Source organism: Parus major, chromosome 4 (assembly GCF_001522545.3).
Source record: "Parus major isolate Abel chromosome 4, Parus_major1.1, whole genome shotgun sequence".
In the NCBI taxonomy this organism is placed as follows: domain Eukaryota; kingdom Metazoa; phylum Chordata; class Aves; order Passeriformes; family Paridae; genus Parus; species Parus major.
Window position 1 is genome coordinate 9,724,063 of NC_031771.1, and position 17,538 is coordinate 9,741,600.

Sequence of the window (17,538 nt, forward strand, 5' to 3'; positions counted from 1 at the left end):
ATGTGAGTCAGCAGTGCCCTGGGAGCCAGGAGAGCCAACCCTGTCCTGGGGGGCATCAGGGACAGCAATGCCAGGTGGGCAAGGGAGGGGATTGTCCCGCTCTGCTCTGCATTGGGGTGGCCTCACCTCGAGTGCTGGGGACAGTTATGGGTGCCACAATATAAGAAAGTGTGAAACTACAGAGACCATCCAAAGGAGGGCAACAAAGATGGTGAAGGGCCTTGAGGAGCTGCCATACCAGGAGTGGCTGGGGGCACTTGGTCTGTTCAGCGTGGAGAAGAGGACACTGAGGTCTGACTTAATTGCAGTTCTAGCTTCATTGTGAGGGGAAGAGGAGGGGCAGGCACTGCTCTCTTCTCTGTGGTGACAGTGACAGGACCCCAGGAAGTAGCCTGAAGTTGTGTCAGGGAAGTTTTAGGCTGGATATTAGAAAAAAGTTTCTTCACCCAGAGGGTGTTTGGGCACTGGAATAGGCTCCCCAGGGAAGTGGTCACAGCTCCAAGTCTGACAGGGTTCAAGAAAATTTTGGACAATATCCTTGGGTATATGGTGTGGTTCTTGTGACTGTCCTTTGCTGGGGCAGGAGTTGGGCTTTATGATCCTTCTTGGGTTCCTTCCAACTCAGAATATTCTTCTATAAGTTAGGAAAAACCAGAGCACTTACACAGGATGCAGAGAGGGGTGACTGTTGGTCTCAGCATGACTGCTGCTCAGGCTTAAACCAACTGACCACCACCACCACCAACAAAAGGAGATTAAAAACTGTGCTTATTTTGTTTGCACAGGTATTTGCTCTACTCTTAAGAGCCAATATGAATTGGATTTTTTTTAATTGTAGGCACAGGTATCCTTGAGATTTTTCTTTCTGAATGCATCAATTCACAGTTGTTCCTGTCTTTAGGCATGGAGCAGACTGAAGGAAAGCCCTTCAATAACCTTTCAAGCCTTCTGATGCTTGCATTAGAGTCTGAAACACTGAATGAAAGGAATTCTGTTTGTTCTTCTGCAGTTTTGGGAGCTGGCCAGGAGCACCTTAATTCCACTGGGATTTTTTTTCTCTTAGAAATGTATGGGAGACATGTATAGACACAGTCTGAAGGGACTGTGTTATCAGCTTGGATAGCTGCTGAGATGTTCAGTGGTCCTGTAAAAGACAGCACAAAGCCATTCACATTCAAAGCAGTAATAAAAGAAATGCATTGTAGGAACATGATTCCTCAGAGATAAGATTACAGATTCCATTAGGAAGAGACAGTGCACACTTTGGCTTTGCTGCTGCAGGGCTCCCAAGGGGATCAAGGTTGATGTACTGCTCCAGGGCTGGAAACCTGTGCCCTCAGGAGTGCAAAACTCAGCAATGAATTCTACCCCAATATTTTTTTTTTCTGTCTCCAGCACCATGCCTGCCTCAAGTGCTTATTTGTCAGATAAGAATGCATGGAAAGTGCTCATTTTTCCTCATCTGTCTTTAGGCAAACTGGTGGTGTATCGCAGGATTACTTAATGTTAGTAACGGATTAAATATTATTTCACACTTCTGTTTTGTGCTTGGTCAGATGTGAGGCACACCCACAGCATGCAGCTGACCTTTGGTCAATTCACAGCACATGAACCCTGAGTTGTTATACACACTGTAAGTGAGCTACCACCTTATCAGACAATCCTTCCAAGCAGCTTGTATATGCTGTTTAAATATTAAGTCTGACAGAAGGTCACCACCATCTGTCTATTAACCAAATTAAAGGTGAAATCTGTGCAGCAGCCACACCAGTCAAGGTGAGGTCCTGGGCTGTGCCCTTTCTTTGTCTGGAGTTGAATGAGGCTCTGCACTTTCACCTCAGCACTGGGAGGCAATGTTAAAAAACATGATAAAAATTTATTACAAGGAGAAGAAGAAAACACGTATTGTATGAGTAATTGCTATTGAAAAATTCGAGGTGATGATCCTCAAGGAAAGGATGTAGACATTGAGTCTAATGTTCGTCAACATGATGCTCACCAGGAACTCTTGAGCTGCAGAGCAGCTGGCATGGTACTGTGCATCACTTCCAGCTTGGTGTCAAACCTCTCAGGAATCATTTAGTCCATCTCATTAGCCCTGGAAATAACATGATGGGCCTTTCTCTTGTATGGCTTAATATTCCCATAACCAATGACTTCAGCTGTGCCCCAGAAAAGTACCAGATTAGATCACTGTGCTGTTAACATTACATATTTTACTTGAGTGGGAGGTTTCCTAGCAGGTTCCTGGCTGCTCAGACTAAGCTGCATTTTTCTGATGTGTTCTAGCCTCCTGAATTTATGCTTAGAGCTATAATCCTTCACAACCCTGCTTTGTCTTACAGGTGTTTTGACTCTACCTTGCTTTGCAGGCCAAAACCTGGCTTACTTGAGAATTAACATACCTAGGATATATCTAAGAACTCTGTTTCCTCTCAGTGAACACAATAGCCCCTTAAGCTGCTAATACCAGATTCTTCTAACATCTTTCCATGTCTGCAGCCATGTTTTCCTTCCTAGCTTTCTGATTTGTTTGAGACAGCAAGTCCCAGGGAGGGCATTGAAGCACCCTAATGGCAAGCACTGCACCTTCTGTGAAATGTTCTGAACACAAAGGGTGAGGACAATTTGATAGATACCCTCAGAGTTTTCACATCCATTCACGGTTGTTCCAGCCACGTACCAGCTACCAAAGTGTTTCCTTCTCACTACTAAATTGCTGTGACCTTGTGCCAGAGCAGAAATGGGGGAATTAACTGTGGACAAACAGCAGCAGCAGGGCACTGCTGAAGGGCTGTTCCTGCTTCATGTGCAGAACTGTGAAGCAGAGAAGCAAGTGGACTCTCAGCATCCTTCTTCCCTGGTGCCCTCTAGTGACTGACTCTCAGCTCCCCCAGCTCAAACTGCACAGGTTCCTGAAACACAAAGCTGCTCAGGGGCCAGGCCTGCGGGAAGAAAAGAAATAGTATCGAGTTTGTCCATTAGTAACAGTGTGGGATGTGAAACTTGGTGGTCCGGTTTACTTCCCTGTGCTTCATGCAGGCAGCACCACCACTGCTCTGCACCAAAAATAAAGGAACAGCAAAAGAGCTTCTTGGAAACCTAGAGATCCACCCTGGAAAAGTAGGAAGGCTGTTCCAGGAGGGGCTTGCATTAGTTGTGCTTTTACCACTATTCACTACATCAACACTCACGCTGCATTAGCCTTGAAGAGAGAAGAGCTTACGAGAGTGTTTCATCTGGTACTCAGGGTCATGCCTCTCAGCATCATCTCACATCCCTGTGGGATCAATGCAGAGCTGGGGATGCTTAGTCTGGCAAAAAGGAGACTCAGGAGAGACCTTATTGCGCTCTACAACTACCTGGATGGAGTTTGCAGAGAGGTAGAGATCAATCTCTTCTCCCAGATAAACCAGTGACAGGATTAGAAGAAATGAAAGGAAATGAACCCCTCAAGTTGTGCCAGGGGAGCTTTAGATTGGATATTGGGAGAAATTTCTTCATGGAAAGGGTGGTTAGGCATCAGAACAGGGCTGCCCAGGAAAATGGTGGAATCACCAACCATGGAAGTGTTAACAAAATGTGCAGATGTGGCACTTGGGGATGTGGTTTAGTGATGAACATGGTAGTGTTAGGTTGATAATAGGACTCAATCTTGGAGGCCTTCCCAACCTTAACAATGTGTTTTGTGAGACAGGCTGGCTCCCATTTCTGGGTGCCCTTCAGACTGTTTGCAAACAGCCCCCCCAGACTTAATTTCTGCCTCTGAAAGCAGTAGGAGCATCTCTTCTCTGATGTGTGCTGGAACCAAAATAGCTCAGGGCTCCAAATAACCTGAGGTGGAACATCTACTGCCTGTAATTAGCATACTACGTCCAGGAGCTGGAATGACCTGAGACTCAAGAGAAACCCAAGTGTCCCCAACCCAGGGTGTAACAAGGGGAGGAGGTCTGCTGGCAAGAGCATCTTGTACCTCAACAGCAGAGCAGCCAGAACCGTGAGCTGGAGCTGGGAGATGCAGGAGTTGAAATCACTTACAGTATCAAATACCTTGAGCTGTAAGCAGCTGGAGCATTCATGAGTCAGGGCTGTGAGAACCAGGAGCATCTCTAATCCAAAGTATCTGGGGTGTCTATCACCTGGAGGCAGGGTGTCTGTCGCCCAGGAGGCACATGTGTTGTCCCCTACAGGGAGGTCTAACCAGCAAGGAGCCTGGACTCTTCCCTTGAGAATTAAATACATGTCACATGCTCCTCACCGTGCAGAGTGTCTCTCTCAGTCCCATTCCTGACAGCAGATATGAGATGAGGCTGTCTGGCTCTTTTGGGCAGCCCTGCTCTGAGGGGCCCACGAGCTGTGGCTGAAGGTGAGGTGGCAGCACAAGGCAGTGGAGCCTCCTCTGTACCTAAAAAAGGAGAGACACCAGTCAGTCAGAGCTTCTGGGAGCATACCCCAGAGACCCTCAGGAAATGCCTGTTCCTCTCCCTATCCAGAAGAGTCACATCTTTCCCAGTCAAGGAGGGGCATTTGCTCAAACGCCTCTGTGAAGCAGGGTGCATTTCATCCCACATCACTGTGTGCACAGGAGCTGTACCCACAAACACTGGGCTGGCCCCAGCACTACACAGAACTGCTGGCAAAGGGGTGCAGCTAGGCCAGACCCCAACAACCCTTGGTTCACCTTTCCTGAACTCCCTTCCAAGCTCCCAGCCCCCTAAACGTGAGGCACAAACCTGCTGGGGGAGGCTTTGGTCTGGAGGGCTGTGACAGCTCCTCACATGGTGCTGACCCCCACGCTGGCACTGTTTGCCCCCACCCATGTTCATACAGTGCCAAGAGAGGCAGCAGGAACAGAACCAACCCATCGAGTGCTTATCATCCACAGTGAGGCTTTCCTGGTTATGCTGGGCTTCTCCCACCCTGGCTAGCAGCGAGCATCCCCTTAGCTCTGCTGGGGATGGGGCTGTTTGATCGTCACTTCGAGCACTCACCGAGCATCGCCGGCAGCTCCTGTGTCCCCTGACACTCCATGGATGACATGGGCACTGGTGTCCCTCCCCCAGGCTTGCGGCTGGCTGCTCCCGGGTCCTTGCTGCCCCTCCACAGCACGGCCTGTGCAAACAAAGCCCCGTGAGGACACAAGGGCAAAGCGGTGTTCAGGCGGATCTGCCTCAGCACCAGCAAGGAAAGCGATCACCGCAACCAGCCGGGCCTCGAGGGAGGCATCACAGGGAAACCACAACGATCCTGGCCCCAGCAAGCTGGCAGAGGCCTGAGGGGAGGTGGAGAAGCGCAATGCAGGACCCCCCGAGCAGGAAAGGAAGGCTTAACATTACAGACAGAAACGCCTCAGGATAAGGAAAATGTTCCGGCCGTAAGCAGCCGCGGGACGCGGGACTGCTGCCGGCCCAGGGCTGACTCCGAGCGGGAATTGTTGATACCGAGGTGCCTCACCTGGGGTGCTGTGGGCAGGTCCGTGTCCCCTGATATCCCTGGGACATGGGTGCCATCCCAATGGCGCTCAGCCCGAGAATTCCGGCGCTCCTGGAGCAGGACAGATGAGGAAGTGCGGAGTCCTGGCACACGGCGCTGGAGCAGCATGCAGGGATCTCATGAGAGAAACGGGATCCCTGCTGAAAAACCAAGCTTGTCAAGCCTTCTTGTGTGCCCCGGGAGGGTGGAACACCGGGAGCAAGCGGCCAACCTGCTCAGGGATACGGGCGAGTGCAGCTTCGGCTTTGTATGACTTTGCCATGAGGATCACCTGCGACAGGCGGCTTCTCCTTCCTGCCCGCTGCTGGCAGCATTTGGCAAGGGTCCGGCTGGTAGTACCTCAAATAATGCATACAGGTGTGCCTACAGGTAAGTGATACTAAGTACATACTTGCTTTAGTAGCGGTCATTTGTAGTTACTTCTAATAAATTCACAGAAACAAAATTTCTGTGTCCTTGCGTCTGCTTAGCAGCCTCCTGGTTGCCTCTGGCTCCCTGTGGAGGTTCATGGCTTTGGTCCCTGGTCCTAATGGACCAACCCCTGCATGCACTGGAGGAGAAAGAGACCTGGGGAGGAGACTCTGTGATCAAGGATGGGCGTAGAAAGAATGACTGTCAGGGAAGCCCAAAACAACCATCACTGTGGGAGGAGGGATGGGGGCAGGGGGCCTGCAGGAGCCCCGCGCTGGGGGCACAGGGCTCACTTGTCCCTGGAAAGAGAGGACCTCAGCACTCCCGGCTGTGTGGCTTTGAAGCCCTTGATCTTGGGAGGTTTCAGTACAGCCATGAGCTCCTGCAGCAGGGCTGTTGCTGAACTGGCCACCTCAAACCCGGCTGTCTGCTGGGGCCCAGCCCCCAGCCCTGCTCTGTGGCTGGCAGGATGCACGTGGCAGGGATTTAGGACCGGCAGCCAGGAGGGAGCAGAGGTGACCCAGCATGCCTGTGGCAACCCATGACACCTGTCCCCACCGCAGGCACACTGCCAGCTCCCAGCTCTGGCTGACACCACGGAACAGCCGCTCTCTCCTGCTTCTCTGTGCACGTGTTTATGTGTGTGAACACACACGGACACGCAGTCAGCAGCCGCACAGCCTCGCCCCTTCACACCGGGGGCAGCTGCAGCAGGAGCTGTGATGGTGAAAACAGGCGAGTGGTAAAGGTATTTTTGAATAAATCCCCGTCCTGACCTGCAGGTGCCAGCACAGACATACAGACATTGTTAGAGTCAGAGGCACAAAGTGTGTGCCCTCTGGTACCTGGCTCTGACATCCGAGAAAACACTCAATTTCATATAACACCGTGAAAACAACTGTTAAAGTTAAATAGAAAAACTAAGAGTTGTAAATGCGTAAATTAGAGCATTTCTTAAGTCACTGGGTGAAAAAGTTAAACTTTGGAGTTTAAACTAGTTTAGAGAACAGAAGACAAGATGGAAAATTTAAGGTGTCTTTTCCTTCTTCTTTCTTCTTCATCTTCTTCTTCTAGAGGTTTTTGTGTAGTAGTAGGTAATTAGATAAAAAATGCCACAGTGCAGCACACAGGTGTTGGGTCATTAGGTCACTAAGAAAAACAATTTACTTGACATTTGTTAATTGAGTAAACAGACATATAAAAGACCTTGAAGAAGATCTTTGTTAGCCATTTTGCACCTTTCTATCTTAGTGCACATAACTCCTTGTACCTTGTATACATGTAATGCTGATAAGAGAAGAATAAACAATCAAGTCCGAGCAAGAGAAAACTGCCTCTCTCTCATCAGTCTCAGTCCAGTGAAGAAAAGAACCCAACCACAAGTGTCCCATTAAGACAGACATGACGAGCCCCCTCCGAGCCCCCTGCAGCCTGCTCTGCACAAAACCCCACCTTTTTCTGTTCAAAGCAATAAACCTTAAACCAATCTGAGCCACAGCAACTCTAGTCCCAGACTTGCCTCTTTGTTGCCATGGCAGGATAAAGCCTTACACCCCCACATCCCAGCTCTTCCACCACAGCGTATTACACCCAACACCCACAAGCTGCAGGGGTCGGAGCTACAGAGAAGCCGGTCCCATCTGACGGTCTCTTGACAATGTTTATGTGGGGAAGCAGAATGACTAGGAATCCCACAGCATCACCATCACTCCCCACTTGTGTCTTGGTGCTGGGGACAGCCCAGACATCAATGGGGATGGGTTCACTGCTCTTGGGCCTCTCTGAGCAGTGGGCAATGCTGTCACCAGCTCTGCACATTGGTGATGTCCACAGAGAAATTGTTCCCATAACAGATTTGGCTCTTTTTTTTTATCCTCTCCTCACTGAATTTTGACCTCATTCCAGTGTGGGTGTGCAAGAGAAAGCTTCCTTTGCCTGACAACCTCATCATGCCTCTGGCCACACAGCCTAGGAGAGTGGAGTACTGATTCTGATGAGGCAGAAAGACAGAGAGATGTAAATAACAACACACAGACAGGAAGACAGGCAGTGCTTTTATTGCTGGCTTTACTCTGGGAAGAAGGGATAGAGCACAGCAAAGGCAAACTCCTCATGGTGCATGTCCCAACATCCAGTGTCGCTGTCGGACATGAAATGATTCGCATGGACGCAGCTGGAGGTGTGGTGAAAGAAGAAGAAACATTTATTTGTTCTTTCAGTATTTACAGGTTTTCGACCATGACCACGGATTGGATAGTCAAGTTAACACCTTCCCAATTGCACTGGCCTTGAGAGACGTCCATCAAAAGGCCTATCTTTAATGGCATGTATAAACACCTATGTTTATAGTTACTTCCCTGGGAAAGTCACTAGAACTTGTGAAAACAATATTGAAAGGCCTGATTCTCAGGGCAACAATCCAGGGCAGCAGCAGCTCCTGTCTGCAGTGGCTCCACAGGGTGCACTGAAGATGGCAGCATCTACAACGGGACAAGAAAGCAGGGTCACCCTCTCCTCAGCCATTACTGCTCTGGCACTGCAGCAACCCTGTGTCTGGAGTCAGTTGTCAGAGGAAAGGGAGACCCTGAGAATCCACTGTGTGCTGTGCAGCAGTCAGACAAAGCAGCTCAGCACCCACAGCTTACCAGAATATGCCCATCTCCCTCCTCTGATTGATGTCTCTCTTCAGCTGGCAGAGCGCACAGGGGCTGCACCACCACATGGAGCAAAAGTCTCCCAGGATGGAGCCCTGTGGAGCAAGGGATATTGCATGAATAACCCCTTCCCATGCCAAACATTAAGCCTTTCAGCCTTTCTGTTTTATATAGTCAGCACCCCAGGGCAGCTCACCCTGGCCCTGCAGCACCCTGCTGCTCATACCCAGCAAGGACTGGGATGAAGTGATGTGTGCTGGGATTACCTCCAGCTCACAGTGGTGAGGCAGATGTGTCCCTGAGTCCTGGCCTGCTGGGATGCCCATGCAACTCCCTGCCTCTGCCCTTCCCCTTGGGCACCCCTTTCTCCTTCCCTGAGCCCCCAGCACCCATGCCACAGCTGTTGCTGCTGTTGGGACAGGCCACAAGCTGGTCACTGACCGGGATGTTGTATCTGGTGCGGTACAGGGTCCTCATGGCCACGCTGGAGCCACACAGGCAGCACTCGTTCATGTCCCCGGCCACTTGGCAGCTCAAGCAGAAGAAGCAGAACGTCCCACAAAGACCTGTGGGACAGTGAGATGTGGGCTTGGCTGAGGGGTGGCAAGACAGATGAAAAGGGGAAAAGCCAGCTGGGAGCTGTGGCTCTTGACATCAGGCAAGAGCCACTCTGCCTCCAGTACCCATGGGAGTGGGTTTTGCATCAGGGATAATGCTGCAGGAGGAGCAGGGTAAAAGATCAGGAATACATCATGAGCATTGTCAGGAATGAGGGGTAGGTATGTACTCACACACGCCGCAGTCGGAGCAGCAGTCCAGCAGCCCTGTCTGCCACTGCCCTGGCTGTCGGGCAACTGAGAACTGGGGTTGGACTGTAATCACAGCTTGAGAGGCCATTGCCAGCACGGGGTCAGGTCCCTCCAGGTAGTTTGTGGTCTGGAAGGAAAAGCCATCAGAGGAACATGCTGCAGGTGTTTCTGAAGTGGGCATCTTGCTCAGGCAATTGCATTCAAAGAAAGAATTTCTCTCTGCCACTTCCAGAGTAATGTCACCCTCACCATAAAGTGGGGGGCACAGTTCTGCCAGAAGCTGCTGCTACCCACTGAAGCAAAGCCCTCCCCAAAACCAGTCTCCCACCAAAGGCAGTAGCACGTCATCCCTTGCCTATGCAAGTAAAATGTGTCTGTGAAAACAGAGGTCCTTCTGCTTCAGAACTGCAGTACTTCAACACCTCAGACCTGTCTTCTCATCTCCAGGTCATCTTTCATTGTTGTCTGTGTAAAATGAGTAAAATTATCTGTGTAAAATTGTCTGCATTACGAACTGGTTTTTGATTTTGTTCTTGTTTGTTTGTTTATGATCACAGTCTCCTTAAGTTACTACTGCTCAGTTCTAGCCTCCCCAAGCTCTCAGGAGTCACCTTAGTCTTTGCTTTGTTCTATGAGGATCTCAGCCTATTTGCTTCCCCCCTCTCCCTTCCTTCTTCACTTGCCTTCTTAGTGTCCTTTAAGGCAGTGGGTTTTCCTTGTCTCTTTCCATCACCCTAAGCCCTATCACCAGTTTCTATCCCTCCTCCACTAGAATTATCTGTGTCAGCACCTCACCCTCCTCTTCCTCAGTCCCCTGGGATCACCATGGCCAACAGAATTGCTCTCCATCCCGTCCTTCCTCAGCAAGGGGCTGCATCTTCTGAGAGTAGGAAATCTCCTGCTCCACAGCACCATCCCCAAAATCACCTGAGCAAAGTAATACCTGCACCTCTATCACTCCCTGCCAGCTCTGCAAACACAGCACCAGCTTCTGCCACTCTCACTTTCGTTTTTGGAGCTTTAATTGAAACAAAAAAATAGAGTGCAGCAGGGGACACTGCACCCACAGTCCCTCTCCGGACACCTCCTGGCCCTGCCTTGGCCAGCTGTCCCTGTTTGTTCATCCACGAGATCCCAGGTAATTCCCACCACTTCTTCAGCCAGTGTAATACCTCCAGGAAGCCTTGGCACATGACGATTTAAGAAGCAAGAGCCAGGAGGGTCAGGGGAGGAGACAGACTATGGGCAGGCTATGCAGTGGTAAGCCCAGCACAGGGCTCCCATGGAGTGACAGGGATGTCCAGCAGCAGGCAGGACCACAGGGAGAAGTGTGCACAGGAGCAGCAGCAGCAAGAAAAGTTTTAGGGGCAGGATCTCTCCAGTCAGGGAGTTCCCTTCCCCAGGTACAAGCATCCCACAGCCCTGCATGGTTGGAGGCTGTAGTGCGGAGCAGGCAGCAGCCTAGAAAAGCCTCCGCCACACACTCGCCTCCCAAGAGATGGCCTAGGCCCAGCACACCAAAAGTATCACAATTGTACAATTCACAGCCCCATGGCATCACCAACCATGCTGGAATGACTGATGGGGACAAAAGGATCCCGAGTTGCATGCAGCCACATTTCACCCACAGCACAGCTCAAAAAGCAGCATCTATAGGTCCATGCATATGTATACAAATGAGCAACACAGTGCAAAAGCTGCTGTCCTCCACCTCTGTTCCCCATATCTATCAAGATGCCATCAGCAGCACACATTATGCTGTGGTTAACCCCTGGTGCATTTTTCCAGGTGGAAAACCTCACCTTTTTTTCTAGCTCTTCCCATTCCCCAGCACCACCGCTTCAGTCACGAGCAGTTTCCATACCACAACCAAAGCAAAGCCATACGTACTTTCCGAGCTGTCCTTGTCCCCGCAGACACGTGTCCTTTTCCTGGTTCTCATGCTTTATATGCGCTCTGGAAAATGACCTTTACTCCCTCTGACTAACAGTGCAAATGCCAGCTTAGGTGCAGCTTTGCACAATGGTAGCTTCCCTGCTGCCCGCCCTCACCTTTCCCCCCACCCTGGGCGTTTTCCAGGCCCAGAGTCCCAGTGGGAGAGGTTTCCACAGAAGGGCAATTTGTTTCCAGGCTCCTGTGCTGCCCAAGCCATGTGTTGTTGGAGGTGCAGCACGTTTCCTTTGTCAAACCTGAGCATCTGCAAGAACTCACTGTAACTGCACTGGGTGACACGGGGGTGGCCTCTCTTAGGCTAAAAATGCATTTCTCTACATTGCCAGGGATCATCCATAGGACCATCTGGGGTTTAAACAGTTGGGAGCGCCATCACACCCAACCACCCTGCAGCACAGACAGAGCCATTACCTGCCCTTCAAAAGTTTTGTGGTGAAGGTGAAGGCAGAGTGGGGACAAAAAGCAATCATATGGTCCTTAAAGAATGAAGCAGGGAGATATTTGTAGGGATCAAGGGTCCTTTAGCACTCTTGAGAGTGATGGAGAGAGGGTGGATGCAACCTCCACCTTCTGGATGGGAATGCAGGGCTCACAGCCCAGTGCTGTGTAATGCCATGCAGGAAGATGGCACTGTTTGTCCCTGGAGAGGACACAGATAACCCATGAATCATCCAGGTTTTTTTGCTGCAGGTGAGGAGGAATTTATGCTCAGGGTCCATGTCCCTGCAACATTGAGGTGAGCTGGTGCCAGGCAGCCCCAAATCCCCATGTCTTTAGAAAGGCATTCAGAAAGGTGGCACTGACCAACAGCCCTGGACAGCCACCTGGGCCACCACAGCAGGGGCAATGCTGGGTGGCCTTACAGAAGTCACTTTCCTGCAGGAAGATGCAGCAGTAGTCATTTTCCCAAATTTTGCAACTTGGATGAGCAACACTGACTCATTCAATATGTTAAATATCCTTTCTAAAAGCTGATCAATAACAAAATACTAGTGAAAATCTCTCTCTGCAGAAGACACAGAGAAATTTCACCAGGGGCTGATAGATGGATGGAACAGGAGAAGGATGGGTGCTCTCAGATGGTGCAAGAGTGACATACACAGAGGTAGGAAGATAAAACTTTATTTATGCAGTTAATTAGGGAAAATCAAATGCAATCAAGGCAAGCCCCACATGGTGCATTTCCCAACAGTCAAGGCAGCAGTGACTCCTGCCTGCAGCATCTCCAAGGACGCAGCAAGGATGGCAGCATCTGTAACAGGATGGGAGAGGACTGTCAGGGTCTGGGGCTGTGCCTCACCACGCTCTGTGTCCCCCCAGTCCTTGCCCCTCCACCCTGCACAAGGTCCCAGAGACATTTTGCTTCAGGACAGGTCACTCTTATGACCTGTCCATGGCCATTTCCCCACTGCAGCAAACTTTGTCTGGTGTCAAGATGCTGGCAGGAGAGGCTCTGGGAAGCCACCTGGCTGCATGTGACAGCAACTTTATAGACCAGCACCAGCACCCCCAGCTTACCAGAATATGCCAAGCTCCCTCCTGCGTTTGATGTCTCTCTTCATTTGGCAAACAGAGCACACGGGGCAACACAGGGTGACACAGAAGTCAGAGCAAATGGACCCCTGTTAGGAAGAAACTGGTTAGGGACAGAGGCTTCCCAGAAGTCATGTTCCAGACAAGAAAATGTTAATCACGTTCCAGGCCAAGTACTCTTTTTTTATCAGCAGGCTGCAGCATCCTGAGTGGAAAAAACAGAAACCTTGGGCTGGCAAACCCCAAGCACCACAGAAAGGAAGAAGGGAGCCTCTTGTGCAGGCTGCAGATAGCTTTTGACTTCTGTGTTTCAGACTGGGAAGAAAAATGCACACAGGAACAGACAATTTGGGCAAAGTGAACTTGGGCCCCCATGGGTTGCACTCGTGATGGCTGCAACCACCTCTCCTGCAGGAAGAAACACCCTCATGTACGTACTGTCCACCTTTCTCCCAAACCTGATTATGGATCTTTATCCATGTAACCAGCTTCACCTATTCTTTAGTCAGCCCATAGTTATCTTGAGTCTTTCCCATCTTTCAAAGCTCAAAGGAGGAAGCAGCAGCACCGATGGATACAAATGGGAAAAAAGGTGGGAGTGGAAAAAAGTGAGAGGGGCCTTGGGGGCACCCCATCTTTCAGGCTCGCAGCAGGGTTGAGGGGGCAGGCTCAGCACTGACCGGGATGTTGTATCTGGTGCGGTACAGGGTCCTCATGGCCACGCTGGTCCCACACAGGCAGCACTCGTTCATGTCCCCGGCCACTTGGCATGCCAGGCAGGGGAAGCAGAACATCCCGCAGCAGCCTGGAGAGAGGAGAAACACAGCACTGGTTAAGGCTCTGCCTGCCCACCTGGAAGCACTGGAGTAGATGGGAGAGCCAGGCTGCATGGCTGCACAGTAGCACCACTGGACTGAGCAGCAGGAGCAAGAAAACCGTGTCCCAGGCACTTACAGACGCCACAGTCGGAGCAGCAGTCCGTCAGGCCTGTCTGCCACGTGCATCTCGAGACAGTGGACGTGGCCCCGCCGTACTGCGGCTGGATCGTCACAACGGTTGGGACAGCCATTCCAAGGTCGTCTTCTGAAAGAGGAAACAGGGTAGTAAGTGGAAAAACTGTGATCGGTCTGAACCTCCAACCAAACCTGTGGCTACCACCCTTCAGCAGAACACCTTCTGCCCAGTTCCCTATCTGGCATTGGAGGTGATAGAGCATAACCATATCTTGCCTGCATTTCTATCCTTTCAAGGTTTTTGCATTATCTGCCATTTTATCCAGCCTTCAAAATAGCATCAGGTCACTGATATTCCCCACTCCACCCCATAAAGGCTTTGCTAGTGCTTAGACACAGCTCATTCCCCTTGTACTGATCTGGGCTGGGCAGAGAACCCAGGCTAAAGGGAGTGACTTGGGCATTCAGGTTGTTTGACTTGGCATATTTTACACAAAGATGCCTTTGGAGTGGGCACGGAGCATGTGGGAAGCGCCTGCGGACTCATTTCCTCATAGCAAAGCGAGGCTACACACAAGCAGGATACTACAGAAAACTTGTATCTCTGGTTTCTTGACGTAGGGAGCCAGAAAGGCAGAAAATCAATGTCCAAAGTCTGATGCCCTCTCCCTGCCTTCCTGTGGTTAACAAGCAAAAAAACCTTGAAAACCAGTAAGCCTCAGGTCTAAAATAATAATAATAATAATAATAATAATAATAATAATAATAGGAAGAATAGCAACAAGAACAATTTATCTCTGCTTCTAATCCCCTAGCCAAGTAGAAAAGCACAAAGTAGTTCTAGGTAATAATTCTAAGAAAGTTTGGGTTGGGTGAGGTTCTCTGAGATAAGATTAACTGCCTGCTCACATTTATTGAGACTATTTTTCTGTAAGTTGGGTTGGTTTATTTTATTTCTTAGAAACAACAGTTCGACATAGGGAGACCCACCCTTCTGTGTGGTCAGGCTCCTCCTCCTGCTGCTGTTTCTGAGCTTAGAAACCAGAATAGAAACTCAAATGAAGGAGTGATGCTGGGGGAGGGGGAGCACCTTCTCTCTCCATCCTTTGGAGTAACGAGTGCTTCTCCGGAAATCCCACTCCTGGCTTCAGCTGGCAGCACATGCCAGCCTGCAAGCCCGGTAGGAATGCAGCTGGAGGTGGTATCAGGTGTGTGTCCAGAGGGAAGTGCAATGCCTCTGCCTACCCACAGCTTCCCTCTACCTGCCCACAGCTTCCCTCTGCCTGCCCACTGCAGTGCCACCAACATGTGGTGGCTCTCTCTACACTTCACAAAGGTACAGTGTCCTCTGCACAAGTATTACTCACCTATTTTCTCCTCCCCTAACTGCAAACAATAAAGAAGAGTAGAATATCTGCACTTGCCATTGACAGCACACCCCAAAGGGACAGCAAACACACAGGGAGGCCAGGTATCAGAAGCCACCCATATCTAAGCTTCTGGTAGGGCAGCCCAGTTTAAACAGAGAGTAAAGTACCAGTCAGATTCCTTCAACACATTTATACAATTGTGTCAGCATCAGAAACCAGCAAGCTGAGGTAAACTCTCCATAATCCAGCTTTTGTGCACAGCTTTTTTTAAAGCCCCCCCCCCCCCCCCAATTCCCCATTTAGGATTTGCCAGATAGTTTGATTTGTATTTTGTACTAAGTAGAAAAAAAAAATAAAAATAAATCTCTACTTTGACACTATTATCCCACTCTTCCCAGGCTATCAAATTATTAATATTTCCATGCTTTTAGAGAGCTAACCTGGTGAGCAGACTTGGTCAGTGGAGGCTTCCTCTCCAGCTGGGATCCTGCACAAAGAGGCTCTGGCAAAGATGAAACTAAACTTACTCCCTCAGATGTTCTTATTGGTAGCCAGCAGCAAAAAACGTAAAATGGGTGGGAGGTAACTTGAAGGGGGAAGTCAGGAACTGTGCCCTGTCCTTACAACCACAGACTTAACAATGCAGAACAGTAATTTATTTTTCCTTTTCCCAGGACTAGTTATTCTTTTTTAAAAAATATGTTTGCATGTTTATTGTGTTATTCCTCTTACTTTTCCCACATGTTGTTGCTGTTCAGGGGAGAGTAGCTCTGAATGATTTACTTTCATCGAGACAGACATTTAGGTTATAATTTCTTAGAAAATACACCCCACATGGAGACATTCCATAAAAATTAGGCTGATTCCCTAAGTGCTTGTCACAAGCCATGTAGCCCAGCCACTGTAAAATTAACAGAGCACTTACCATACACACATACATTTCCCTTTATGAGATGCTAATATTTAAAGTTTCTGCACTAACCCCAATTATGTAACCTGTCAAGTCATGACAGTTTTGGATTCACGTCCACATTTTGTGGAGAACCTGTGGCACCAGGAAAGCACTTTTTGTTTCCCAGCAGGATACACATAATATGCAGAGATCTCAGAGAGGATCTGGGTTGCTGCTTTCTCAGGAGCAAGTCAAGTTCAACACATCCCATGGCAAGTGCTGATAGTGAGATTCCCTTCTCTCTTGCCCTCATGAGAACAGGGAAAGGGGAAGTTTGGGGTAAATTTCAACATGGCAACTTTGTCCACAGGCTGGCATTTAAGGTGCTTTAAGTGAAGACTTTTACCAGTAGTGCTGCTGAGAAAACAGGGAGCCATGCCTTGAAATGGTTCCTGTGGTTTCTAGCAGCTCCAAAGTTTAACTGTGTCTGTTCCTGCTTCACAATGGGGCTGCTTGGCTGCTCCCTGGCTAGATCATACACAGTTAGTGTTTTTTTGTAAGAACATTGCAATAGGCTGTGGAAACTGAGGTTTGAAAAAAGTTGTAGATCAGTAGATTCTCCCTAGAGGAGGAGATGCCTGACATCCCACCAGCTGGCTGGAAGAGGCTCATGGGGAGAAGGGAAACAGCAAGGTGAACTGCAGTCAGGGTTTTTAGGTGGTAAAAAGAAAAAGCTCCAGAGAGACTTAGAGCATCTCCCAATACCTAAAGGGAGCTACAAGAGAGCTGGAGAGGGACTTTTCGCAAGGATATGTAGTGACAGGGCAAGGGGGAATTGCTTTGAACTAAAGGAGGATAGGCTTAGATTATATTACAAAGAAATTCTTAATTGTTAGGGTGGTGAAGCACTGAAACAGGTTGCCCAGATGTGAGAAATCAGGTTGTAATTTGCATCAATCGAATAGCACCCACCTATATACATGTGTCTGTGGACAATGCAGACAGAGACCATGGGATTATTATAAAGAAGAGTTTTAAGAATCGGCTGAATTAAGGCATGGAAGTAAGGTTTAACAAGGTAACTATATAACAGTAAACTTTTGGCTAACACTTTGTTTTAACAACAAAATTGTAATTACCTACAAGTAATTAATATAAGCTTTAAACACCTTGTAGTGTAAGTTTCAAACTATCCTTTGTACAATTTAAAAAGTTGGGGTTTTTTTTGGAGTTGTCTTGGTTTGGAAGACAGGTGTCTGCTAGGGAGAGCAGGAGCCTCCCTTGGAATGAAAATGTAGACCCCCCTCCCTCTGAATTATTATAATTTTGAAATCAAGGGGCTCTCAGGCAGAGATCTGGGGATAGGAATTACAGTTCTTTACTAGTGTATAACAAGGAAAACAAACAACAATAACTACAGCATTACCAAGAAAACAGAACCAGGGGCCCCGGGACAGCTTTCTCGGCTGA

The 17,538-nt window shown here is 49.2% G+C and overlaps 2 protein-coding genes across 5 annotated transcripts; both read right to left on the reverse strand.

Annotated features, from left to right (window-relative positions):
- Window positions 1-7,945: 7,945 nt before the first annotated feature.
- LOC107203628 (placenta-specific gene 8 protein-like) lies at window positions 7,946-11,358 on the reverse strand. 3 transcript variants are annotated; one of them, XM_015625910.2, is made up of 5 exons: window positions 11,258-11,357; window positions 9,350-9,494; window positions 9,000-9,124; window positions 8,550-8,653; window positions 7,946-8,384 (listed from the first exon to the last, which is right to left on the reverse strand). In XM_015625910.2, coding segments are annotated over exons 2-5 (336 nt in total). In that variant the 5' UTR covers window positions 9,456-9,494; window positions 11,258-11,357; the 3' UTR covers window positions 7,946-8,383. The 3 variants fall into 3 exon arrangements, with proteins under 3 accessions (XP_015481396.1, XP_015481393.1, XP_015481395.1); XM_015625907.3 differs by lacking the exon at window positions 7,946-8,384 and having other exon boundaries at window positions 8,546-8,653; window positions 11,258-11,358; XM_015625909.2 differs by lacking the exons at window positions 7,946-8,384; window positions 11,258-11,357 and adding an exon at window positions 11,170-11,257 and having other exon boundaries at window positions 8,546-8,653.
- Window positions 11,359-12,426: 1,068 nt separating this feature from the next.
- On the reverse strand, window positions 12,427-15,748 carry LOC107203627 (placenta-specific gene 8 protein-like). Of its 2 annotated transcripts, XM_015625906.2 has the most exons (5): window positions 15,617-15,748; window positions 13,808-13,936; window positions 13,534-13,658; window positions 12,839-12,942; window positions 12,427-12,572 (listed from the first exon to the last, which is right to left on the reverse strand). In XM_015625906.2, coding segments are annotated over exons 2-5 (345 nt in total). In that variant the 5' UTR covers window positions 13,923-13,936; window positions 15,617-15,748; the 3' UTR covers window positions 12,427-12,571. The 2 variants fall into 2 exon arrangements, with proteins under 2 accessions (XP_015481392.1, XP_015481391.1); XM_015625905.2 differs by lacking the exon at window positions 12,427-12,572 and having other exon boundaries at window positions 12,835-12,942.
- Window positions 15,749-17,538: the final 1,790 nt, after the last annotated feature.